At 47.0% G+C, this 27,251-nt stretch overlaps 1 protein-coding gene across 2 annotated transcripts in view; it reads right to left on the bottom strand.

Moving 5' to 3' along the window:
* FGFR4 (fibroblast growth factor receptor 4) overlaps window positions 1–14,913 on the bottom strand; it is a 46,329-nt gene extending 31,416 nt beyond the window's left edge. Inside the window, exons 1-2 of one of the 2 annotated variants that reach the window (XM_080988078.1) lie at window positions 14,656–14,913; window positions 14,251–14,375 (exon numbers count right to left, since the gene is read on the bottom strand). In XM_080988078.1, the coding sequence (XP_080844204.1) occupies window positions 14,251–14,272 (22 nt within the window). In that variant the 5' untranslated portion in view covers window positions 14,273–14,375; window positions 14,656–14,913. The other variant, XM_080988077.1, reaches the window with a different exon arrangement.
* Between the last annotated feature and the right edge of the window lie 12,338 nt (window positions 14,914–27,251).

Below are 27,251 nucleotides of genomic sequence, written 5' to 3'. Positions count from 1 at the left end.
ATAAATCCATTTTTTCCAGCTCCTCCCAGGACAGCTATCCCTGGATGGAGGGTGGATGGGCTATGGACAGTCCATGCTGATGGGATGAACTCTGCACATGCCCAGGGGCCCTCTCTCCACATATTTCAGGGCTAAGGCCTAGCTTTGAAATTACATTGTGTGTTAGCTGAACCGCAGGTCACCTTGAGCTCTGCTCTAACACGTGAACATTTCGCTCCACAGCCAATACAGTTTTCTCCAGCCTGGGAAAGAAGCTGCTACTAGCAGAATAGCAAGAAGGGTGATCTGGGAGGGAAAGAGCACACTGCTCACATTATATCTGTCTCTTTGCCTTTGCTCTGATTCAAGGTCTTGCGCATCAGGTCTACCTATCCTTCCTGTCCTTTATGGCGTGCCCTGTGGTGGAGGCAGCTTGTTTGCAAATTGCTGTTGTAAGTAGCTGGGTGTTATCACTGCCAGCAACACCATAAAGTGGCTGTGACCCTCATTAGAGGGTCTTTAAAGACTGCCATAAAAAACTAGGCAAATGTGGGAGCCTGGGGTTAAACAGCTCTAATCCCCCCACAGTAAACACATTGAGGCTGATTTCCTGTCATAGCAGTTACAGCTCCGAGCTCTCTGCTTGGGCTAATTGGATGCAGCAACCCCCTGGACACCACCCAGTACCATCAGGCTCGTGCCTCTACTCCCACCACCCAGACCAGGTTTCCCTTCCATCCTGCAGCATCTCAACTGCTGTCGTGTAAAGCAGGGAGAAGAGCTTGATACTTATTCTAGCACACATGCAAGGTGGCAAGAAATTTCTGTTTGGGGGTTGCTGGGATTCACATAAGCCGATCCCACAAATATTTCCTCAGGGGGGGAAACCTCTCTGGTTTTGTTCAAGCTAGCACAGTCTTAGAAGACACCATCAAAGTGATTGCTTTCTACCGGTCCCTTTTCAGATGCTCAAGACTGGAGAGCTCCACACCATTCGTTTCCTCTTTTCCACTATACCTTATCAGCTGCTCAAGTTCAGGTCTTTGACATCAGCAGCACCACAGCCTGCAAGCAAACTTCACTCAGACTGTTCTAGCTCTGTCCCTTTGGTGGTGGTGGTGGGGGCAGTGGCACAGGAGTGTCTGCCCTGAACCAAGAGCACCTTAAGATGCCTAAGTATCTCTGCCTCCATAGTCAGAATTTCTACAGCTGACCAGTTTCCATCCGTACCAGGTAACAACACAACAGTCTGTGTCGAATTTGTGTCAGTCCAGGAAGTACAGTCAGGATATGAAAGACCAGCTGGACAGAATAAGAGGAACATGGAAGAGCTGCAAAGGAACAGCTCCCAGGTGGAGGATCCAGTGGAGGATCTGGATGTGCACATGTTACACCTGATTCTAGCCACTTTCTGCACACCATGCATAGTCTTATACAGCTTTATCACTGTCCCCTGTAAACTAAAAAGTCCCACATGTCCTCATAGGAGAGTTAGACCCTCCAGTTTGGATATGCAAGGGCATCTCAATCAATCAGTCAATTTATTGTGCATAGCCAAAGGCCTTTACAATGTACTGCAGAGGGCAAGACAAGGTTTTCCTCTGAAATTGCATGACATACCCTATAAAAAAATTACAGCATAAAAAGTTTACAGCATAAAATTTTAAAATTAGACAGCATTAACGTATTCGGAAAGGAGTTTCTTAGCAGCCAGAGCAAATTTGGCTACCAGGTAATCTGTAATCTGTAGATCTTTATCAGATAGGCACTTGACTGTCACCTCCTGGGGTGAATTGGCCTGAGAGGCAGTCAAGAACAAGTGATAATTTCCCCCCCTCTGGGCATTGAATATAAGGGGCAAAGCAGCAGGTAATGTAGGACATCCTCAACCTTTTTGCATCCATAAATGCACCCATATGGGGAATTCCCAGGTATCTCCCCTCTAAATATGCTGAGGGCATCTGTTGGAACCTTAGTTCAACAAGCACCCTACGCAGCTGTGGGAAAGTCTGTGTCTCAAGGTAATGGTGCCTTAAGTGGTTGATCTTGATTTGGGGGTACCAAATAGAATAATGGGCAGCCATAATGGATGCTCTATCTTGGTTGGTTGGTGTCCTGATCAAAGATCCAATTTCTTAGGTCATGGGGGACTGAGGGAAGGGCATCTCAGAAAGGATCCTTTCCGGGAGGGGTGGCTGTTTAAACTGAGAGTGGGCCAAAGCCCTGCCATTTTTTTTACTGTTCCCTTAGCTACTTTTTTTAAGAAGGCTGGGGCGGGGGGGGACATGATTTAGCTAAAATTGTCAGGAGTCAGAGGTGAGGCTTTCAGATTTCACAAAAGATGCCTTTGCACAATCTCTGTCTCCTTTAGTCACCTGAAGTCCACACTCATCTTATGATAGCATGCATGGTGTGGGTTGCCAAATTAAAGGAAAGCAGTAGCCTTGTTTTTCTCCCTGAGAATCCTGTGCATTTTGAATATCTGAAGTCATTGGCTCATGGACTTCTTGGGAATCAAAGAGGGGCCTTTCTAGCAGCATAGCTAGCCGCTTGGTCGTGATGCACACCACGTAGCCTCCAAGGAGTCTGTCCACCGCTGCCCCCTTAGTTGTAGGACGGCTGAGGTGGAGATGGTGGGCTGATGCAAGCCTCACGCTATCTCGGGCAGTGCAGAGCCTGCAGGCACCGGAGCCACCGTGTCATTCCCAGGAGAGATGTGTGGCTTGGGTGCACTGCATGACCCATGATAAGTGCCACCCCCTAGTGTGCCCACTCCCCCCAACCCCTAGCTACGCATCTGGGTATTTCAGCCTCCTAGCAGAGGATGGTTGCCACAGGAGAAAAGTGCTGCGTGAATGCACCCTAGAGACATCCAGCTCCCTCATTCTTTCCTTCCTTGGTAAATTCTTTATCATTATACTCATTCTTTGTGGTGAAGTCTCAAGTAATCAAAACGTTCAAAATCTGAACAGAGTACTGCAGCTGTGGTCTAACCAGTGCTGAGCAGAACGGAACAATCTTATAGGAGGATTATATCCGTGGGGCCAGACGCAATAATAACAATAAAAACAGCCTCAGAGTGGAGAGCACAAGGAATTATAGCAAGGATCTAATGGGATCAAGCTAGCGTTCAAGAAGTTTTAGTCCTGGCTAGTGCCTGTGATGTTTGTACAAAGGGGAAATAGGCACATCTTTTTTGCACGTCTGGATACTTGAGCTAGCCTCTCTGTGTGTAATGCTCACTTTGAATCATCACCACACCAGTTGTAATTGTATTTATATCCCACTTTTCATCCAAAGAGCTCAAGGTAGCATACAAGTTTCTCCTCCTCTTCATTTCTGTATGTTGTAGTTTCACAGCGGCTCCATTCATACTTGTGGGGCTGCGTTCCCAGACTAGCTCTGTCTGTTATGTTGTGGGGTGCCTCAGGCTGCTATTTTGACTCCAATGCTATTTAACATATATAAGAAGCTGTTGGGATCAGTCATTAGGAGATCTGGGGTGTAATGTCACCTATGACACTCAGCTCTATTTCTCAGAGTCAGTAGAGGTTGTGCATGACATGAGCTGTTTTCTGGGTCTAGCGGTGAGATGGATGTGGTGAAGGGAAGCTGAATCTTGGTAAGGCTAAATGCTTGTGGCTGGGTGGTTCATAGATCTGGAATTTGGGAAGACTGTTCAGGATGCGGTTACTCTTCCTCTGAAAGCGGGTGTCTGAGGGTGCTTCTGGAACGATCAGTGTCGCTAGAGGAACAAGTAATCTCGGTAGCTGCAAGGGTCTATTGCTAGCTTCAGTTGGTGTCAAAACTCTGCTCTTACCTGGACAGGAATAGCCTAGCTGCTGTGGTTTGTGCACTGGGAACTTCCCATGTGGGTTACTATCACATGCTGTACATGGGATTGCCCTTAAGACTGGTTCTGAAACTGCAGCTAGTGCAGAATGCAGCAGCAAGGGTCCTGTGTGTTGTACCTGGCTGTACTTGCATGTTACACTGGTGGCTGCCTGTCAGCTCCTGAGCCAATATTCAGAGGAGGCCCTGTTAGCGGTACTGCATTTTACAATATGTTGCTTGGCGACGACACAGAAACAGGCCTTCCTGTAGTGGTGCCCGCTCTCTGGAACACTCCCCTCACCCCCACTTTACAGGAGGCACCCACAGAGAACACACTTGTTTACTCAGGCTTTCCCAGACTAGGTTATTGGCCCATTTTAGATATTGGCTTGTATCCAAAGCAGGTCCTACTCAGAGTAGACATGCTGAAGTTATCATTCATGAGAAATTTAATGTCATTAATTTCAGTAGGTCTACTGGATCAGACGAGCATAGAAGGTGATTCATTGTGCATCTCCCTGATGCTGTTTATTGTTTGCTGTTGATTTTTTTTATATTTCAATACTTGTTTGATTTGATATGCTTTTAACATGTTAATGCTGGAATTTTATTTTGTAAACCATTTCAGGATACTTGGATAGGAAGTGGTCTGCCATTGAGCTTAATAAGCAAATATATATATGAAAGGTTCAGGAGCCCCACCCCCCACCACTTTATGTCTCCAAACTGGCTTCTGTTTCATCCTTGATATGCAAAGTAATTTCAAATGGGCATACTTTCAAACTACAGTGGTATCTTGGGTTAAGAACTTAATTCGTTCCAGAGGTCCGTTCTTAACCTGAAACGGTTCTTAACCTGAGGTACCACTTAAGCTAATGGGGCCTCTCATTGCTGTTGTGCCGCCACCACATGATTTCTGTTCTCATCCTGAAGCGTATGTAACCCGAGGTACCACTGTAGTTAACTGGTACAAATGTCCATATGGCATTTCCTCTATTCTACGATAGCTCAGTTGTTAGAGCAAGAAACTCTCAACCTCAGGGTTGTGAGTTCCAACCCCACGTTGGGCAAAAAGATTCATGCACTGCAGGGGTTGGACAAGATGGTCCTTCTGGTCCCTTCCAACTCTATGGTTCTATGATTTGAGATGGTAAAGGCGGCTGTGGAGAATGGATGTGTTTCCACGCTCCACTTCAAGTTTCAAATGCAACATTACGAGGATGTTATGTGGGATGGCTGCAGGAGCAAACATGGACCACTTAGATATTTGTGGAGAGGTATATACACGCTTTTCAATAAATAAAATAAACAAAAAGAACATGACTGGGGGTTGGCTCGTATGCTCTAACAACAGAAGAAGAACTAAATATCAGCCAACTGCTTGCTAGTGAGACATCGTAAGACAGGGCTGCCTAAGGGAAACCTGCAAGTGGGACACGAGCACAAGAGCCTTCTCCCTACTTGCTGTTTCCAGCAACTGGTATTCAGAGACATGCAGTCTTTGACAGTGGAGATAGAACATAGCTATCCTGGCTAGTAGCCATTGACAAACCAATGCTCCATGGATTTGTCTAATTCTCTTTTAAAGCCATCTACGTTGGTGGTTGTCACTATGTCTTGTGGCAGCAAATCCCACAGCTTAATGCACCCAAGAGGAGGCCTCCACTTTTGTTGGGATACTACAAGAAGAGTTGGAGAAGTGAGCACCACACAGATATATGGACCCACCTCTAAGTTCTTCACTGTTAAGTGCTGTCCACTTTTCAAAGCTTGACCTTGGCAAGCATTTTTCATGGTCCAAATTCATCTTAACAATCCAATAGGTCCTTTACAGGACCTATTTTCTAAAACCTGGTCAGTTTGGTGAAGTCCTGGGAAATTGGGCCCTTCTAGGCGTTCACAAAGGCCACTCAAAGCTTGCAGGAGGTCTCCCTCCTGAGTGTTTAACAGGCAATGGGCAAGTAAGGCTGGGTGTTTGCTGAGGGGCAGTGGGAGGGGAGTGTCTTAAACTGGATGGAATTTGTTTGATTCGGACAGCTCAGTGTAAACAACCAGGGAGGGGGACAGTGGGGGAGGGGATGGGTAGGGAAAGCACACTCCTTTAACATCTCTCTCCCTGATCTGTATTTATCTACACCCCATTGGGATGAACATGAGGGGACAGAGTGTGTGAGGGAATGCAGGGCCTAGTGGATAATCCCGGGGTTCAGCTGGCTTTCCTTCTACAGCAAAAAATAAATAAATCAGTGGACCTCCCAAATATCTATGTGGGGTGGGGAAGATAGATAAGATAAAAGGCTTATAGTGAGTCAGACCATTGGTCCACCAACTCCGTACTGTCTTATCTCTCTGAGGTTTCAGGCAGGAATCCTTCACAACTTTACTAAGGTTGGACCTGGGGCCTTTTGCACACAAGGCATCAGCTCTGCCACTGAATCAGTCATTCCCAGCAAAGTTGAGCCAGTTTAGGAAGCTAGCAGGCCACTCCCAAGTGGGAACAGAAGCCTTCCTAGGTATCTGGGATGAGCCACATACATGTTAGATGTAACCAAGTTGGAGGGATATTTTTTTTAAAGCAGCCTCAAGAGATGGAGGAGTACAGGGGAAAGCTACTTATAGAATCATAGAACTAAAGAGCTGGAAGGGACTCTGGGAGTCATATAGTCCAACCCCTGCAATGCAGGAATCTCAACTAAAGCATCTGTGTCAGGTGGCCATTCAACCTCTGCTTAACCTGATTCCGCTCCAACGCTGTCTCTGGATCTCTTTTCCCCACCCCTCCCACCATGAGTTACTGGAAACAGTTTTAGGAATATAGAAAGCTGCCTCTCACAAAGTCAGTGGTCCATCTAGCTCAGCAATGTCCACACTGACTGGCAGTGGCTCTCTAGGGTTTCAGACCCGGGGCATTCCCAGCCCTACATGGAGATGTCAGGGATTAAACCTGGGACCTGCTGTGCATGCAGAAGGTCCCAGGTTAATCTGCCACTGAGATGCAGCCATTCCCCAGACAACTAACACCCTTCAGAATGTAAGAAAAAAAGCCCTGCTGGATCAAGTCAAATGCCTGCTTCACCCAGCATCCTGTTCTCACAGCAGCCAACCAGATGCCCATGAGAAGTCTGCAAGCAGGACCTGAGCACCACGGCACTCGCCCCACTTGTGATCCCAGCAGCTGGTATTCAGAGGCAACCTGCCACCAACAGTGGAGGTGGAACAAAGATAATGTGGCCAATCACTATTGATAGCTTTTATTCTCCATGAATTTGTCTAATCCTCTTTTTAAGTCAAGTTGGTGGCCACCACTACTTCTTTATGGGAGCAAAATTACATGCAGCTGTTAAGCAGCCTTCCCTTTCATCCCCGCTCTCAAAATGGCAAGTTTCTGAAGCTGTTTTTCAGTTAATACTGTATATAATCTGCCCCTCTTGCTCTCCCCTTTGCATTATAGTCTGGTGTGAGTCCCTTCATCAGCCCATTCTACGCAATGCAGCAAATTGGTCCATCATGGCTCCCCCAAAAGTATAAAGCAGGACAGTATGCATTAAGAAGAAAGAGTTAGTGAGCCAGATCCCCACATCATGGGTGTGTTTTAAAACCCATATTTTTCCTTTTTTTCTGAGGATAAAGATGTGGTTTCTCTTAACACTCCTTTCCTCCACTGTTCCAAATGTGGGTATCAGTTACAGTATTATTAAATCTTCCTGATTTAATGTGAGGGAGGTGTTGCTCTTTAGTCCAGCACTTACTACAATAAACATGTTTTATTTTCTTTTTAAAATTCAGCTTAACAGAGCGAGGCTTCTGCTCCGACTTTTTCCCAGCACTCGCTTGATGGGACAGTAGCACTCAGTCCCAGAGAGACTCTGCTACTGTTTTCCTGTTGGCAAAGGTTGGGAAACAGTCAGAAAGTGGTAAGAAGCAGGTTCCCCTGTGTTCGTCCAAAGTTTCCCATCTGCTGATCCTTGTTGAACATAAGTGTTTAACGAGCACTTTGTTCCTGTTGCCAAGCAGCAGATTGAAAGACGATGTTATTTTCATGCCCCATGATGTCATCATGGTGCAATACTGGCGTTGCAAACTCTTGTGATATTAGCGCACGTCTAGAGTAATTTAATGTTTCTGTCTTTCCTGGTTAGACAAGCTGAACACAAATCAAAGGAGCAGAAGCTCAAAGCCAAAAGCATCAGCACCCTAGCCATTAATTCCCAGTTCTGAATGTGAAAGGTTTTCAACCACAGTTTCCCCAAAAGGTTGGGATTGTTCATGCCGTGTACATTTTCTAGGGCTGGAACTTTTTTCTGTCCCACAGATGCTGCTGGGCTGCAAAGAGAACTGGGTGCAGTCCAGCTGCAGGACAACAAACACCATCCTCGGTTGCTTCTCCCCCGCTCCTTTTTAAAATGAAAAATAAAATCATTGCTTCACTTTCTTTCGGGCCACGCAGAGAGCAGCAGATGTGGCCATCATCGCCCTAAGCCAGCACTCTGACCTCAGCAGAGCAAAGGGCAGGCAGCTGCTGTGACAAGTGGATGGGATGGGGGTGGAGGGGGGGATAGTGGGAGGCACTTCAAAGCCCTAAGTTGTTGGCGATCTTCAGAGGCGAGTAGGGCCAAGAGGAGGACAGGCTGCTCAGGGAGGGTCTGGCTCTGCATCGTCTTCTGGGGATTGTGCTCTCAAGCTGCGGCATAAGGGGAAAGGGTTTAGAAAGAGCCTGGCCTGTACTCTGCCCTTATCCCTGCCAGCCAGCATCCATTCAGAGCAACCCAGATCCCTTTGCAACACAGCAGCAGCAGCCTTCATGTGCTCAAGAGCTTCCCAAGGCACCTTTGTCCATCAGGGACCCCTGAGAGAAGACCCTTCTTTCCACAAAAATCTTATGGCAAAAGGCAGCCCATACATCAAGCCATGTGAACAGAGAATGAAACACCACAGAATAAGAGCGGGGGGGGGGGGGAGACAAAGTCAGTCCTGACCAGGTCAAACCACAATGCCTTTGGAACTGAAGCTACACTAGGCTACACCCCTCGGCAAGAGATAATCCAAGGAGCTTTGTTAAACATTAATCAAGACCTGCACATCTAAGCACAACCCCGTTCATTGAATCTAATGGGTGCACTGGCAGCTCTGTCTCTTTGCTCTGGAGCAGGCTTTTAGAAAACAGTAGGCCTGCTCTGGAAGGGTTGGTTTGATGATCACAGCTGGACTGGGGCTCTGCATTTAAAAGGATGTCATGGGGAGGAGGGGACACTGTTTATCAGGCCAGGAAAGAAAATAATAGGTTTAAACAGCAGGAATGCAGATTTAGCGAGGGGAGACCTCGCTAAATAAGGCAGGTTAAGCTGCAGAAAACTAAGGCGGGTTTAACTGCAGAAAAAGCCACCTAAATGGCAGTTGTGGGATGTCTTTTCTCAGGTCTCGAGAAAATGCTGGACTCGCACTGACATTGGCATTTTACTTAAGAAACAGAGCCAAGCGAGATGACCAATGTAATTGGGCTTGACATCATTAAAGACATCACATGGAGGCTTTCAACTACACCATCCTGAGGCATCAGTTTTCAGAATTAAAATAAAATAGATGCAGCCCGTGTCCTGGTCTCTTGAATGAATGTGTGGCTCTGGGTCAAATGACTTACTGGGATAGCTCCCAACTTTTCACAATTGATCCTAAAGTCACCTTTTAGTCAAAAGTCACCAATGCTGTCATTGTGTGATGGAAAGCTGATTTTTACATGCACATATGTACATTATAGTCAGAAGAGCTGGTGCATTCAAGTTACAGAAGCAGGAAAAAATGCTTGAAGACTACAATCCTTTGTGAACACTTAAGCGGGAGCAAGTAAGGCCTGCTTTGGAGTAAATGTTCACTGGATCAAGTGGTGCATGCCACTTGTGAAAATGACTTCAGGGTACTAGGTGGCAAATTTGGCTCTCTGGTTCCAAGAGCAGTGTTACTCGTACCTTGAATATGCTGGAGACTTCCACCTGACTTCTACAAAATGCAATCCTGGTTGACACCAGCGGAAGGAAATTTAAACCAGCGGCAAATCTAGCACTTTGCCAGCTATCCGAGCAATGTCAATTTGGCTAGGCATTTCAGCTTATTGAATCCCTGGGCAAAGCTGCTTTGCACCAGGTGTGATTACAGCCCAACTGGCATGAGCGGAAGATGACAAGCCTTTCTTTTAGGTAAGCAATGACCCCCTATTCATTACAGAAAGAACACTCCCTGGCACCAGAGGGTGGTTTAGCCTGCCTGCGGATGTAGCCATGCACTTCTGGATTACAGCAGCTGCTGGGTATGAATGTTATCTGTGCCCCTGGAGACAGCATTGCATCCTGTGATTTGCAAACTGCACAGTTCGCAGAGGGGCATCCGCAGCCAAGCCGTTATGTTCAAACAGATAATTGGGGCCTTTACACGAAGGCTCCCAGTGCAACCGCCAACTCAGGGGAGGAAATTAAGGGAGCACAGCTATTTGCTGGGGAAAGCCAAAACACAAGCCAGCATCTTTTCCATTGCAATTGCCGGCTCAGTCACCCTGTGGCTGGCTCCGTCTCTGCCTAGAGGAGGATCAGAGAGTCTTCCTTCTCCTTCGGGAAGCTGCCAGCAGCCCTTGTCTCTCTCCCATCCTGGATCCAAGTGGCTCTCAGCAGGCGAGCCCCTCCTCCTTCCCCCTATCCAATTATAACCAGCTTTCTAATCATTTGTTTGGAGCTGAAGCCAGGCGCCTGTGGCTGAGCTCAGGGGTGGGAGAGAAAGGGGGGCACGCGAGGAGGGGAGTGGGGGGGTGCTTTCCCCCATCTCTTCTTTTTCCTGGATTGCTGCTGCTGTTGCCTGCAGAGTGGCTGAGTTTTCTCTTGCCTGTATGGCCTATGCCTGCCCTTGGATGGGTACTGCCACTCTGGCTGGGGAGGAGCAAAGGGTCTGCTCTTTGGGAGTGGGAGAGGAAGGCTGCTTGTGGCTCTGGAGTCTTTCCTTGGACCAGCCAGCTCTGGCTACCGCTCACTACCCTTAGGGCCTCACCCCAGTGGGACATGTGGGCTCCCAGCCCAGCTGCTTCCACCCTTACTAATTTTTCACTCTGTGATGGAGAGCCTGCTCTAAGCATTGCTGCTGGCCTCTCACTCTGGCTTTACAGCCAGTTAATGGGCCATAGTCAGAAGCAGTGGGTGATTTTAGACTCCTTTAAATGGAAAAAAAAATCGCCTCCAATTTAATAAACACCCATGCTGGCGGGGGGTGGCGTAAAGTAGGAGCGGATGTCCATATTCCCCAAACTGTTTGTCCATGTGACTGTTAGGGCTTGTTATTCCCCTTCCTGAGCTGTATAGCCCATCGTGGAGGATATAGTCGCTGTAAAAAGCAGACTTAAAAAGAACATCATGACTTTGCAGGGTTGCCAGCTTTTTTATTGGCCTCTGCTCCTGTACCATTAACAGCAGCTTGCCCTGCAAACATTAGCAGGAGGTCATGCTTAGCTCTTCACATTTCTGCAGATCAAACTGCTGCTAGAGTACAGGAACTGTCTAGGCAAATTATGCATCTGATCAGTTGGCAACCTTAATTGCAAGAAATCTTTTGGGGATGGAAACCAGTCTTCTATATATTGTTAGTCGTAATGGATCCATAAAGAAGTAAAGCAAACTTTCCAGGTGGGGGAAGACTCTTCAAAAGGGTGTGTATGTGTGAACGAAGACTTGCTGTGCCTAATAATGTGGGTGGGTGGAACAAGCTCATAATGTGACTGATACTGCTGTGAGCTACTGTATGAATGCCATGGGAAAGAGTGTGCAGATCCCTTCCCTGCAGTTCCTGAACTGCCACTTGACTTGCCAACCCCTGGCATATAGGGTTGCCAATTTTTTTTGACTGGTCCCTGATCTTGTGACATTAAGGGCTGCTTGATCTGCAGACATTAGCAGATTATCATCTTCAGCTTTGTCTGCTAGTTTTTGGCAACCCCACCAGCATACTCCCTTTTGGTATAGTGCCAACAGAGTCCCTCTTAATGCCATTTCCTCGGCTCTGCAATGGGTCCTCCCTCAGCTTAGGCATCCCATCTGTCGACAGCACACTGCGTTGCCGAGAACCTCTGCCTCCAGGCCACCCAGCGAGGGTCTAGCAAAGCAAAGGGCCTAGCTCTAGATGCTGCAGGCTCAGGGCTTGGATGTGGTCTCTTCCTCTCTCCTCCCCTGCAAGAGGGGCCAGGGCTGGGGCATTGCTCCTGATTTATAGTACATAACTGCAGTCAAACAAAAAGCCCTTCATGGCAGCGCCGCAAGCTTGCTGCCTCCCTGGTTTCAGCACATACCAGCGTCACCACATCCCTCTGACCACAACCCCCTTCCCGTGCACCCCCCTGCCGTGTCCCACAGCTCAGCACAACAGGGAATTGTGCACTGAGACCCTCCATCTACTCTCTGCTCTCCCCAGATGCAAACAGCTAACCCCACCTCGCAAACAAAATACTCACTGCTGCTACACAAGCTCCATATCCCACCCAAACATCAGCCCTCAAATACCAAACACTCTCCTCTGACTATCCAAACACTTTCTAGGTTGTCAGACCTGCTACTTCCCAAGATGCAGCCAATCCTGCACTATAGCCTCATATTTCCTCCTTGAAATACAAACACAAATTTCATATCCCGATCTATCATTCCCTCTCTCCCCCGCCCACCTAAATAACGTTATGGTCCAGCACAAATTCTATGCACCTCTGTCCCCAAACATCTCATAAGTACCTCTGCTCACACACATATTCTTTTCAGTGAGAACTCTCTCGCTGCCAGAAAAAACAAACAAACATAAACAAATAAATGTTTTCAGATCTGAAAATGCAGAGCCAGGGGGATCATAACTTTATTGGGACTAAGGCTGCAGTTCTATTCCCACTTGTCCTGGTAACTCAATGGAACTTTCTTCTGAGTAGACAAGTACAGAGTTGCTGTAAATAATGTTGACAATACAAGTAAACTTTAAAATAACACAGAATCCTTTGTTTCGCATGATTTCAAGGAAAAGAAAAAGCTACAAATGAATTTTCATGTGAAAGGGTTGCACTTGGCCTTGCAATCCAAGGTGAGATCTCTTGTGGGTTCCATAGACCTTAAGTGTCCTGAAATCCAGTATGTGATTGATGTTTTATTTCCAAAATGAAAGTTGCTAGGGCTGAAACCTACCTTGACACCGCTCCTTTGACCTTGGATGTATGGAGGGCAAAGTACTCTGCACAGGCTCAAAGACACTCCTCACAGGCTCAAGGACTGATAGGTTCTTCCTTTTCTCTACTAGTTAAAGGTATACCCAATCAGAAATGTGCCCACAAACTGCTTTAGTCACCCTGTTTTACTCGGAAAAGTACAGGGCAAGTGTGACCGTGTACTCTTTGACAATAGCTCGTGAAACCACCAGGCATGCTATTTTTCTGCATAGGTTGTTTGGACTGGACACACAGTCCTACCTGCAAGCCAAATTCTAGAACGTGATGCTAGGTGGTTGCTGTTTGGCTCTGTAGCATCCCACAGGGTTCCATCTTGTCTCCCATGTTTTACAACATCTACATGACAATGCTGAATGAGGTCATCTGGAAATTTGGAATCAGGTACCATGGAGTACGTAGCAGATACCTATTTCTCCTTTACATCTGATTTAAGTGAGGCAGTGGAAGTGCTAAATCAGCATCAAGCATCAGTAATGGGACTGGATGTGGCCTAATAAACTGGCAGAGAGAGCATTATGGGTCATTGTCTCAAAGAAGATGAATTCTGGACAGTGTTTGACACATGAGTGTTTGATCAGTGTTTGACAAATCCAGCTGTGTCACCGGAAGCTCATGTGCCTTTCATGGGATGGAATGCCTTCCACCATCTAAAGCTGGTACAGTCCATCCCAGATAGAGAAAACTTAGCCAAGTTAAGCCATGTGCTGCAAACCTCCAGATCAGACTACTGTAATGTGTTGCAAATGCCTTCTTTCCTCCCTAGCTGGAGCTCAAGGTGTAATAATACATAGTTCTCCATCCTCTTAATTTATATCTGCAACAACCCTGTGAGGTAGGTTAGGTTGAGATCCTGCGACTGGCCTAAGGTCACCCAGTGAACTTCATGACTAGTTGGGGATTTGAACCTTGTCTCCCGGGTCCTAGTGTGACACCAGGGGTGCCAATCTGAATAAAATATTGGGGGCGGGGAAGCAAGCCCCGCTCCACGTAAATGTTCACATGCAATGCTGCATGCACACCACTTGAATGGCAATACCCATAAACTGGGGGGCAGGCAGCCCCCCAAATATTTTATTGGGGGATGCAAAGGGACCTCGACTCCTAGGAGTTGGCTCCTATGTGTGACTCTCTTAATTACTACTCCTCTTAAGCCTCTTGAAGGCGGTATGTTTATTTCTCTCTTTCCCCCCCAAATGCTGCTGTTGTACCTGCTGTTTTCACTTCCGACATCGTTTCTTTCTCGGCTTTATTGATTTCATTTGCGATTGCTGCCTGTGGGCCGCCGCTCTGGAAATGCTTGGATTGACTGGAGGCCGACGGGGAGGAAATAAATCTGCAAAATAAATACCTCAGTCAACGAACCATGCCGGCGCGCCTGCCTGCCTGCTCGCTCGCACATCCCGCCCACGCCTCCTCCTTCCCCCTCCAGGCGCCCGGTCCCCGCGCGAAGGACGAGCCCTTGCTTCCCCTCCGTCCCCTCCTCGAAGGCCTCGGCCAGCAGCCGCGCGGGATTCCCCGCGCTAGGGACGCGCTTGGGCCGCGCAGGCGGGAGGCGGGCTGGCAGCGTCTGGCCGAGGCCTAGCTGAGGATGCTGAAACGCTTGTGTCACTAACCGCGAGAGACACGGCGTCTCCGGCACCGGAGGAGTCGCAGCCAGGCGCCTTGTCGTGCGGGATGGGGGTCGCTCGGAGGGGACTGGCTTCGCCTGCCACACATATGGGGAGGAGGAGGAAGGCCCAGTGCGGGAAAAGGGGGGCGCCAAAGCCGAGAGATTTGGCGTGGGGGCTCTTGATGAAACCCAGACGGACGGTTCTGAAGGACAAAGTTGGGGGTAGGTAGGTGAGTAAGGCAGAGAGAAGCTCCATTCTGTGTTTTCTTTGCGCCAAATCGGGGCCCTTGCCCACCACCACTCTACTAGGTCTCCTCCGTGTGCATCGCACAGCGGGATCCTGTGCTCAGTGAGGCTTTTCTTTCTAGGAAGGGTGCTTAGGGTTGCAGCCTCTGCAATGATTGATCTTCTTGAGGGCAGGAGTGGGAGGGCATTAGGACTTCCACTCGCTCAGCTCTTCCCTCCCGCTCCAATCCCCAGAAAACAGCTGCAGGCAGAAGTTCAACACATGGTGCAACTCCAGCCTGGGACAACCACACATGACCAATTCCCCCCTGCTTTAGTTTTCGGACGGGGGTGGGTCAGGGAAACAGCCTGAAGGTTGAGTGAGAGGTATGTGACACTGCATGCTTGCCGGGTGAATTGTCACTCCAAAGTAATACAGGGTCCTGGATCTGATCCTCCTCAGGTTAAGCTGTGCTTTTTCTTTGGCAAAGACATTCCAACTCCAAGGATGTAACTGCAGCTAGGGATTCCTGCAGGCTTCACCTGCAACCACTTTCTGGTACCTTTCCTGTGAAGCTATTCCGAAAGGAGTGCCTTTGAACATGTGATGAGTGCTTCCCTGCCACCACTGCTTAAACACAGCCAGCCGGTCCCACATCTGAGATGAAACACTCTCAAGGATGACTTTCTCAGTCTTACCAAGTTACGCCTGTATTGGCTGCCTGCCCATGGTGTTCTGGCTGGGTGCTGGCATAAGAGAGCACAGGGTTTAGCTTTGCATGCCAAAGAGAGCTTGGCAGTGGTGTGTTAAAAGCGCCAGTGTATGGTGGCAGTTACAGACCTGGCTTAACCACATTAGAATTCTCTTTAAACAAAAAACAAAACAAAACCTATAATTGTTAAAGTAATGAATTTAGCTGGATTTTTTTCTTTTTAAAAATCAGTACAGAATAAGGATATGGTCATTATTCCACTTTAACTAAAACATAATTATAAGAACATGACCATGTACATATATGAGTATCATAAGTTAGATGTGGTTTTATGCTGGTGTTTCTGTATGTATGCATATATCTGTATATAAATGCTCCTGTGTATCATCATGAAAAGGAATAGTGTTTTGTGTGCAGTTGTGTGTGTGTGTACATCTCTGTTCAAGTGTACACATACGGGGTAAGTAAGCACATCACCCTCTGTGGGGGTGTATAGATGTGTGGTGGTGGCCTAAGTTAGCTTGTGTTTGATGGAACAGCAGAGGGGTGTGTGTGTGTGTGTGTTTTATTCAGATCAGTATGCAAGGGGAAGGCAGCCTGGAACAGAGTACTGTGTGTGGGGAGGGGGCTAACCACTCAGCCCTGCCCCTGTACAGTAGTGCCTGCCCCCAGCTATGAAAGCCCCCGTGTCTGGCTGCCAAAGTAGTGAGCCTGCCTGGTGCCAACAATATTTCTCTTGGCCAGTGGCCGGGCTTCAGGGAACACAGAGCCCTTGTAGTAGACTCACTCCGGCTGCCTGTGTCCCTGAATCCCACCGGGGTTGCACCTGTAGGTGGAACAGCGGCACTAGAGGGCTCTTTCCTTCTGGAAGTTTCTCTTGGCCTCTTCTGAAACCCATTGTTTTTAGGCACAGGCTCTCTTTTTTGGTACCCATGTCAGCCTCCTCATCCCCCATCACCTCATGCCTTTTCATACAGCATGACCCAGGGCAGCCACAGCCCTCTGCGTCCCAGAGAAGAGACAGCTAGCTCTCAAAGTAGGGCTGAAACCCCCTGTTGGGGTGGACAGCACTTTTTCCTGGCAGAACTCCTGCCTCTAGGCCCAGGGAGGACCACCTTGGTGTGCCCTCCAGATGTTTTGGAGTACAACTCCCACCATCCTTGGCTATTGACCATACTGGCTGGGGCTGATGGAGGTGCAGTCCACAACAGAAGAGGAAAGGGTGCAGGGAGGGAGGAGGAAACAGCTATCCCTGCTTTAGCTGTATTTGGAAGTTGTTTGCTCCTGTATTGAATGATGGGGGTGGAGAGGAAGAATTTATTTATTAATTTATTACATTTGTATACCACCCTTTATTCGCAGATTTCAGGGCAGTTCACAACATAAAAATACAATATAAAAGCAAAAAATCCTTGACAAAAATAAGAACAAAGCACACACACAAACCAGTAACCCCCCCTCCCCTTCCCCTCCAACAAACACATTTAAAAGGGGTATAAGATGCTAATCAATCAAAGGCCTGGTTGAAGAGCAATGTTTTCACCCAGCACCCAGAGATAAATAATGAAGGCACCAGGCGAACCTCTCTGGGGAGAGCATTCTACAAATGGGGAGCCACTACAGAAACGGCCTGTTCTTGTGTTGCCGTCCTCTGGACCTCTTTTGAAGGGGTCACATGAAAAAGGGTCTCAGATGACAATCTCAGGGTCCGGGTAGGTTCATATGGAGAGGCAGTCCTTGCGGTATTGCTGTCCTTAGTCAAATGGGGCCATGCTAAGTAGCCCCTGCTTTGCATGCCTTCCTAAAGTCTGCATGTCTGACGTAAATGGAGGAGGCTCTTGTGCATATAATTGTATGCAAGAAGGCTTCATATTCCAGGGAGGACTTTGAGTGTACACCTATACACGCGAAGGGTCCCTGCTTTAGTAGACATTCTTCTTTGGTGACCACTCATAGCCAAGTAAGATTGTCTTCCATGAATATGGTCTTAGCAGTGTGTCCGTAAAGGACTGTGGAGGCCAATTCTGGATCCGCACATCCTTCCACAGTGGGGAGACATTAGCACAGTACACACAGGTTTTGGGGACAGGACCGCTTGGTGTGGCCGCACTCCTTGCTCCTGTGTTGTTCAGAATGATAACGCCCCAACAGGGCTTTTATAGCAGCTGCATGACAAGCTGAAACCCAGCAGGTGATGCTTTGCATCTCCCAACTGAATTTCTGTTTACAGAAGAGTCCTGCTAGGAAATAAACAAAAAACAGTTGGCAACCATATATGCTGTTCTTCTGGGAACACAGAATGTTTCTCCACATCCTGTCCTTGAACATTTCCATACTTTCTATCGCTTTGTTCCTTCGGGTTGCTGTAAAAAGTCAAGCCGTTCCTAGAAGCGGCTGTATTTCCATGCATGGTGGTCAACAGGGCTGCCAACTTCTCCCACCCCCGTGGCAGGCTTCTTGCGCCATGACGGAAACCCCTGGATATTTTTAATACTGACAGTACTCCCAATGACTCCACCTGCACAATTTGAAAGGATGAAGCTCAGGGGTAGGACATCTGGTTAGTAGGCTGAAAGTCCCAGGTTCAATCTCCAGGTTGGATTGGGAATGTTCCCTTGTCTGAAACCCTGGAGAGCGCCTGCCAGTCAGTGTCAACAGTACTGAGCAAGATGGACCATGGTCTGGCCTGGAACAAAGCAGCTTCCTGTAGGCCCTGCTCTGGGTCCCACCACTGACTGAGATACCATGGCTGGACATGCAAAAGAAGGACCTTCTTGGTGACTGCACTCGTCTTTGTGAACTCTTCATCTCTAAGTATCCATGTGGTTCCTTTCTTATCGGCCAGTTTGGAAGATACATTACTATTTGAACATTCTTTTGATATGTATGGAAGTTGATTGTTGGATTAATTTTATTCTGATTATTTTTACCCCAGCTATCAGGGCCAAGACCTTGGGTTCCCTGCCTAGGTGGTTATGCTTGATTTTGTTCCTCCTGCTGCAGAATTGTGATTTCTAAAAAAAAATTTTTTTTGTTGATTGGTATTTTTTATATGTAAGTGTCTTGAAAATGTTTTTGTGAGAGGGAAAGAAATATATAGAACATGTTTGATTCATTGTTAGTAGTCTCGAGAATTCATAGACGAGGTGAAAGTCCAATATGGTGGAGTGGTTAGAGTGTCAGCCCAGGAATGTACTCAGCCATAAAGCTAACTGGGTGACCCTGGACCACTCACTCGGCCTAAACTACTTCACAGGGTTGTTGTAGGGGTAAAAGTGGAGGGCAGTGGGGGAAGAATCATGCACAGTGCTTTGAGATCCATGGGATAGACATGTAAGTAAATAAGCAAGCAAGCTGCTCCTTTAAAAAGTGTGTGACAGATATTCAACAGCTGAATCTCTTCCTGGTTTGGAGATGCAATGATGGGGAGAGCTTCACCTGTTGAAATCTACAACCATGTGATTGTTTGCTTCATCCTGAGTCTTTTTCACCCAAAAGCAGCTGAATGTGGGTGCAGTCAGTGTGGGCTGAGTTGCGAACTATGATGCAGCCATCCCACTCATTCAGATCTGTTCAAATCATTTCCCCATCAAGCTGGTCTGCACACGTGAACCGGATCTATTCCTTCCAGTTTTTGTGTTGACATTTCCAAGCTGAGGAGGAAGACAAGGTGAACAAAAATTTAGCTATAAATCTGGATCCAGAGTTTGCACCCACTGTTTGAACTGTTCTGTCACAGGGACTGAGGCCAATAAAATTTGGAGTCTGGTCATGCGTCATGAAAAAGGAAAATGAGGGAAATAGATCTGGCATATCCCAGATCCCCTACAGAGATTAGCTGTCCCTACCCACTCGAGCAATCAGGAATGACGCAAAGGACAACTTAATAGAATCAGGACTACGATCTTTTCTTGGGTCTGCACCCGCTAGAGAGATGCCCCTTTGTCTGCTGGGGGCTGTGTGCCTCTGGCTGCCCATCTGTGGGACCCCTGTCCCATCTGTTATGGCTGAGGAGACACATTTGCTCCTGGGATGGCCTGGTCCCCCTGGTGGATCCTTCATGGACCCAGCTCCTGACGATCCAGGCAGGGCCCAGCTCGGGATGCACGGGTGCCTGTAATTAAAGGCTCTAATCACAACCAGGCGCCCTCCCCTGCACACACATCTGCACGCAATTTAATGCTGGCGACGATGAAGCCACAAGGGACAGGAGTGTTTCTGGCACACTGTCCCGTCTGCAGCCCCCGCCTCTCTTTGGGCCCCAGCTTTGTCTGCCAAGAGGGGATAGTGTGGTGGGAGGGCTTGCTGCCATCTCACAGGAGCAGCAGCGGTTGTCAGACAATGAGCCAGAGAGCCCACTGTCCCTGCTGGGGAAGCTTCAGAAGGCCGCCTAGGTCCTGGGTGCAGCGTGTTTTCCTTCCTTTCTTGTTCCTCAGGAAATTGGCAATAATCTATTCCTGCAGGCCTGAGGAAGGGGAAGGAAGCCAGGATGGGGGACCTGGACCAGATTTTATCTGCAGGGAATTTATTGGTTGGCTCAAATTGTTGACTTTGCGAGCCTGGGTTTGTCATTTGTAAAGGCGAAGATCCTATTGCTTCGCAAACTAAGCTAACGAGCAGCTTGCCCCTCCCATCTTTTGATTTAATACTGTAAAACTTTTCATTTTTATGGAACATTTAATGCAAAATACTCTACAAGGTTCACTCTCGTGACTCCGCCTCTGGCAAAGGTCATCAATATTCCCATTATGCAGATGAGATGGGAGAAACAAAGGCAGAGAGACAATGACTTGCTCAGACTTGCCTAATGAATTGTGAAATGAGGGAAGAATTGAACCCAGCACTTCTCCCGCCTGGTCCAGCTTCCTACCCATCAGAGTACACTTGTGCACTGAAATCTACCTGGCTGTAGACTCCCGGCTAATGCAACCTGCCTTCCTGCTGCACCCCACAAACCCAGGCCTAAGTAGTGTGGGGTTTTTGCCCCTCTCACAGAGCAAGGCTAGGCATGTTTACTTGGGAGTAAATCCAGCTGTGTTCAGGGACATACCTATCATTACAGCTATAGTCAGTTTTGATATCATATTCAGAGTGAGAGTGAGAGAGAGAGAGAGTGTGTTGCATTGTCCTCCACAAAGGAAGCCGTATTTCACCACTGGTCCTAGAGATAATCCGAGGGTCAGTGTCATCAGAAACAGCCCTCCTCTCTTTGATGGATTTAGCTGTCAATAGTCAAAGAGAGTAATTTTCCAGAAGCCACTTCTTCCAAGACGCTTCCCGTACAATATCAGGATCAGCCCCGACCCATCTCCCCCCCCCCCACTTTCCCCTCTATTCTTTCCCCACCCACCCCAACCTCCTGACCCATCTCACCCATCTCCAGGTCCAGGCCCCATTAAGCACAAAGGCGCCTCTCCCTATCCAGGCCTGACAAGTGTGTGAATTCCCTGCCCAGACGACCAGCTGAGGGAGTGGGGAGGGGGCTCTAATCCATGACGAATGGCTGCCCCAAGGTACTGAAAAGCTCCGGGGATGGAGGTTGCTGTCTGCTCCCCAAACAAAGCTGGGCGCGGGGAGAGTTGAGGGGGCGGGAGGGGCTCTCTCTCCATCTCCTGCTCATTGAGATGTCAAGCTGAAAAGCCCCCATTGTTCACCCGTCGCTCTCACCGGAGATGGGACCAACATGCCTTGCAACTCAATTTAGCACTGGGGTGAGAGGGGGTGAGAGTGGGAGAACCTATCTCCCCCCCGCCGCCCCGCAACCATATATACACGAAGCAAATAAGTCTCCCATGGGTCCCAGCCTGACTTAGGTATTCTTGCATTGCTGAAAGGAGCTTAGCTCCCACAGTAGTGTTAATCTTGCATTTGTGGGATACCCACGAATTGGAGCACGGAATCTGCTATCACAGTGTGCAAGCCTGGCTGCTTCCTGGAAACCAGTTAGCACAGATGCTGCGAGCCTTTCAACTTAGGCAACTCACTGGGCACGTATCTCTCATGCCAGTGTTAAAAGGGTATTCGTTGGCTGGTAGTTCATATCTGAGCAGGTACTTTGAGGTTGTCAAGCATCTGCTACCAAAAAGAATTGGAACCCTGACTCCCATATCAACCAGCTAATGTTCTCTCTCTTTTTAAAAAAATTAATTTTATTTTCCAGTTTTCACAAGATTACAAATACACACTACAAACACATATTTCGAATACAATTACATATTTGACTTCCCTCTGACCTCCTTTTGTGGTTACTTTTCTACTTTAGATTTTTAACACTGCATATTCCACTTTATTCCAAGTTATTCTTCCTTTTGTCTTAGTAATATTTTTAACTGCTTGTTTTAAATTAATCCTACTAATGAACTTATTTGTATGCCAGAACATTTCAGATATTCTACAATTTCCCCCCGTTCTTTCATACCCCCCCTTTCTTGGTTTTTTGTTACACACGTTAGTTTTGCCATTTTGGCATAATTCATCAATTTAATCAGCTGCTCTTTCTTGGTTGGTATAGCATCTTCTTTCCACCTCTGGGCAAACACGATTATGGCTGTTGTTGTGGCATACAATAACAATTTTTTAAGGTCCTTCGGAATCTCTATGTTCACAATCCCTAAAAGAAAAGCTTCTGGTTGTTGTTGTGTTGTTGTTTTTTTACTAGAGGTTATCTTAAACATTTTCTTCAATTCATTATAAATCATTTCCCATAAGGTTTTTGTTCTTTTACAGGACCACCACATATGAGAGAAAGTACCTTCCTTTTCTTTACACTTCCAGCTTGAGTTGTTTTTTATTTGTACATTTTTGCAAGTCTCCTAGGAAATAGATACCATCTACACATCATTTTCATATAGTTTTCTTTCAGTGTGCAACATGCTGTGAATTTTAAATTGATATTCCACAACTTCTCCAACGCAACCATTTCAATATTATAACCAAAGCTGATGTTCTCCTTCAGTTATACCCTCCATCTAAGGGGTAGTGCAGGTGGTGATTAAGGAGGGGGCATTTCCAGCTAGAGGACCCCATGAGGACTTGCCTGCTGGCCACCTTGATATCCTTTTTGAGTCAGGCAATTTTTTTTATTTCCCCAGGCTGCTCAGGCTGCTGTCTTACTGCTTTCATGGTAATTTATTTTGCTCAAATTCATTCTGTAAATACCCCTGCACGAACATTATAAACAGTCCTGCAGATGTTATTTTCCTTCTATTTAAATGCATCCTCTTAACACAGGGAGCCTGTGGGGCTCCCAATATCCCCGATGGCTAGCCATGAGAGCTGGGGCTGGTAGGTGCTGGAATCCAACATCTGGAGGGCCACACATTCCCCATCCCTGCTCAAACACTTCCTGCAACAAGAATGCTGATTGAAATCAGGCAGCTTATAGCCAATCTTAAAAGAGAGGAGAGTCTGAACTCTGAGACACTCCCTGTCCCAGTGTAGTAAATGCAGGAAATAAAAAGGAATGCAGTGTCAACTGATCAGAGTCTGCACATAATTTTTCTTTTAGAAAGTGGTGAGGAGAAACTATGCTCAGGATCTGAGGTTCTGTCGCTCATGTGTGCAAAAAAACCACACAAGCGATTGTCCGTATGTTCTCCCCCAGGTATGTATATGCATGGAGATGTGCAAACACACCCCTTTGATAAATCCCTTTTCACAAATAATACACAACAGTGTATGCAGCAGTGTAGCTAACAATGGTGACTATTTTTAAAAGCACTACTGTGTCCCAGCAGGTGAGAGATGGAAGAGAGTTTGGGTTCCTTTACATAGACTAATATACACACTCCATACTTCTTTCATGCTATTCCCAGTGGAATGATACCAGATTTGGGTATTCACAGATGACCTTTCTCCCATAGCCCTCTAAGTTTTTCTTCATTATTTTCTTAAGCTGCCCAGGTCCACTGCCTTGAGCGTTCCTTGATTGCTGCTGCTGTTCCCCATTTCCCCCTCTTCTTTCAAGGCTGGCTGAAATAGCACCAGGGTTCTGTGTGACCTTCTTCCCAATCTTCTTCAACAGTCATAGAGTTGGAAGCACGCATGCCAAGTGCTGGGGGCTGAGGAGTCTTCAGCCCCTCCAAATTTATCAAGGAAGGGGCTAGGCTCCCCCACAATCCTGTGGCCCTACTCCACCTACTCCTCCCGGTTGATGTCGTGCAGGGAGGAGGAGCCCAGCTCCACGCTCCCTATTCCCCACCTGGGGCGCGAGTGCTGGCATTGCGGCGGCAGGACGCCCACGCATCCCAACCCGGCGCATGAGCACTCGCGCACTAGCTGGAGGCAGGACACGTCACGTGACATGCGCATTGAAGTGTCATGTGATGTCCCCCCGCAATGTGGGGGGCAAGTTGGCTCCCTTGGTTGGAAGGGACCTGTGGGTTATCGAGTCCAACTCCCTGCAATGCAGGAATCTCCACACGCAGTCCCCCATCCAATTTGAAACCACACCAAACCCTGCTTAGCTCTGCAAATGTGCTTCCTGTTGGTTAAGTCTCATCATGCACAGAAAGGGAGCACAGGGTCCAGACTGATGACTTCCCAGAGGGGAATAATACAAGGCCCCACTGTTTCTCCAAGTAAGGCTGAAAAAGACTCCTGTCTGAAAACCTGGTGAGCTAGATAGACCAACAGTTTTGTTTCCACCTGAGAGTTCTATGAGAGTTATCTAGCAATAACCCTGGTCCTTGTAACACTGAAGGCTGTCAGTAAGGTAGCAAGTAATTATTGATATTGCTCTACGACGCATTGCACCTGAATGCCTGAAGAATAGAAAAAGCTGTTTAAATTTTAGTCGGAATGTCTATTGCTGTGCTGACTACCATACTGGGTAACTGCCTCCCCACCAAAACTCAGCAGCTAGTAAATAACTGCATTTCACCTGCTGAGGCAGCCACCATAGTTCAGCTTTATTCTAGGGTGGTAGGGTTTGAGCAATCAGCAATTCCACCATATCAGAAATGCTTGCTGAGCTGATCATCTGGCTGATTTAGTGACAGTTACACAATCCTCAGACGCATAAGCCACAGAATCTGGAAAGGCCCAGTTTCATATGGTGTCTGGCACACTGTAAACACGACCTGTTTGTCAAATAGCAGTAACTGTTATCAGAAGGAAGAGCAAGGGGAAGAGCATCAGAGGGAGAAGCAATGTGCAGCACAGTTATAAATTGCGATAGCCAGAAGGCAGGGACATGACCAGACACTTGGGGAAGGTTGTTTGCTTCAGACTGATGTCCATTCCAGTCTACAGTGGGGGTGTACTGAACCAACAGGGGACATTTCTCAGCTGTTTCACCCAGTGGCGTAGCGTGGGGGGTGCAGGGGGGGCCGGCCGCACCAGGTGCAACATCTGGGGGGGGCGGCGCTCGCACTCGCAGCTCTCTACCCCCTGCTAAAATCCACGGGTTAGGGGGCGCAAATTACTTGCCTTGCCCCGGGTGCTGACAACCCATGCTACGTCACTGGTTTCACCTACCTTGCGGAGTGAGGTAGAGAAGTGGAACAGCTCCCATTTTGTTTCCCCGGAAATCCCCGTTCTGAAGGGTTTTTTTTTTTTTTTTTTAGGAAAGTCAAAATGGCCGCACCACAAAAAATGGTGGCCTCTTTTAGGCATATCTCCTAGGCTTGATAGGGAAAGATATGCCGCACGTGAAAAAAAAGAATTTTTCTATATGCAACTACGGCAGCCAGGGTAGTGATTGCTTCTATATGGAAATCTCAAATCTTGCCCTCAAAAGAGGAGTGGATTTGCAAATTAAATGAATATTTAGAACTGGCAAAGCTAACCTCAATCATAAGATATCAGTCAAATAAAAAATTTAAAAAGGAATGGAAATGTTTCGAAGATTATATGTTAAAATATTGTTCTAAGAAAGATATGCTAATATGCCTAGAATAAAAATGTAAAGTATATCTATGAATTGGAAAAGAGAAGAGATAAAAGAAATACAAAGAATTATACATTTGGAGAATGCAAAGATAAAGGTGGAAATAGAGATTCAAAGAAGTCGAATTGTGGTGAAGGGAAGCTGTGGGGGGGAGTATTATATGGTAAGTATGTAATATTTGCTTTCAATGTTTTTGGATTGTCTTCAATCTATTTTTCTTTTCTTTTTTTCTATACTACTTACTTAAACAAAATAAATAAAATTTGGGGAAAAAATGGTTGCCTCTTTTACCACTCCCCTGGAGGCCATCCTTATAAAGATCAGCTGCTGATACAGAAAACCATTTTTATAGAGTGGGTAGATCGTTCCTCTAGCTAGCACTTGCTGTTTTGTTTGAGTGGTGCAGTGTTAAATACCTCTCCAAAAGAAAGAGAAGTGAATGAAGCAGGCTATTTTTCAGCTAAATCACTGTGTGCATGGAATTATACCCATGAGTGCAATGTAATGTCCCCTTCCTCTCGTCCCCCTGCACCCCCAATGACTGCTCTGGAGGATATGAGACACCCTCTGAGCAAATTTGGGGGATGCAGGGAAGGAGACAGCGTTCATGGAAGTTATTCAGCATGCACAATGTTAGTTGGATACAATCCATAGTCACAGTATGCTGCTCCACGCCACACTATTTTTGAAACCTGAAATTGTACGGGGTGGGATGGGAGTTGTATTGCCTTTGGATTTTGAAAATAAAAGAACGCCTTGCAATGCCCCAAAAGATAACCTTATTTAAAAGCAGATTCCAAGCTTTAAAAGGAGTTCATTGCCCACTTTTGGGATGTATGTGGGAGGGCATCAGCTGCATATGGAATCAGCAGCAAGACCCATTGCATTCAATGAAGTTGGTTCCAAATAAATGTGAGTTGGTGAAATGCTTTAGTGAAACAAAGTTGAGATGATTTCATGAAACAATTGCTCCTCAAATTAAAGGGTCACTGTCATATTTTGGGGGACAGATCACTCTTTCACGCCAGCTCTACTCTACTGTGTAAACCCCCCCCCCCCAATAACATAATCAGCACCATCAGCGCCTGGAATGCTAGAGAATTAAGCTTAGACAAGTACAAAAACTTGATGTCTATACAATAGATAGCCTACCAGGAGCCTCAGATACAGCCCTCAAACGTACCTCATTGCAAGGTACTCTTCCCTAAAGCTCTTTCATTACAATTTAATAGTCTTTCCCTGTGTGTGTTCCTGTATTTCTGGCTTTACAGAGCTACAGTTAATGGTAATGAAGGCCACTTTGGGGCCTGAACCATCAACAAAGTGGCTGATGTCCAGCAGCTCCATTGCTATTTAGAGCAGAAAGCTCAAAGGAAACAGGAAGGATATATTTATTCTATGTGCCTCAAGTTATCCCAGAGGTTTTGGTGTTCCACTTACTCAGCCATAGTTCCCAACTGCTGTCAGGTGCAAGACTCCCCTTTAAGTAGGGAGAAGGAATGCTGAATGCATACCCTCCAACATTTCTCCGATGAAAATAGGGACGTCCCATTCCATAATGGTAATTTTTCTATTTATACCTCCCACATCTTACTGGGTTGCCCCAGTCACGTTGGGCAGCTTCCAACATATATATAAACATAATAAATCATTAAACATTAAAAAAACTTCTCTATACAGGATTGCCTTCAGATGGCTTGGGAGTCGGATCACTCCATATCCTCCAACATTTTTCCAATGAAAATAGGGACATCCTAAGGAAACATTCCGGGA

Source organism: Podarcis pityusensis (genome assembly GCF_964106645.2).
Source record: "Podarcis pityusensis genome assembly, chromosome: 2".
In the NCBI taxonomy this organism is placed as follows: Eukaryota; Metazoa; Chordata; class Lepidosauria; order Squamata; family Lacertidae; genus Podarcis; species Podarcis pityusensis.
The sequence above is the reverse complement of the archived record's forward strand: the minus strand, read 5'-3'. Positions and strand labels throughout refer to the sequence as shown.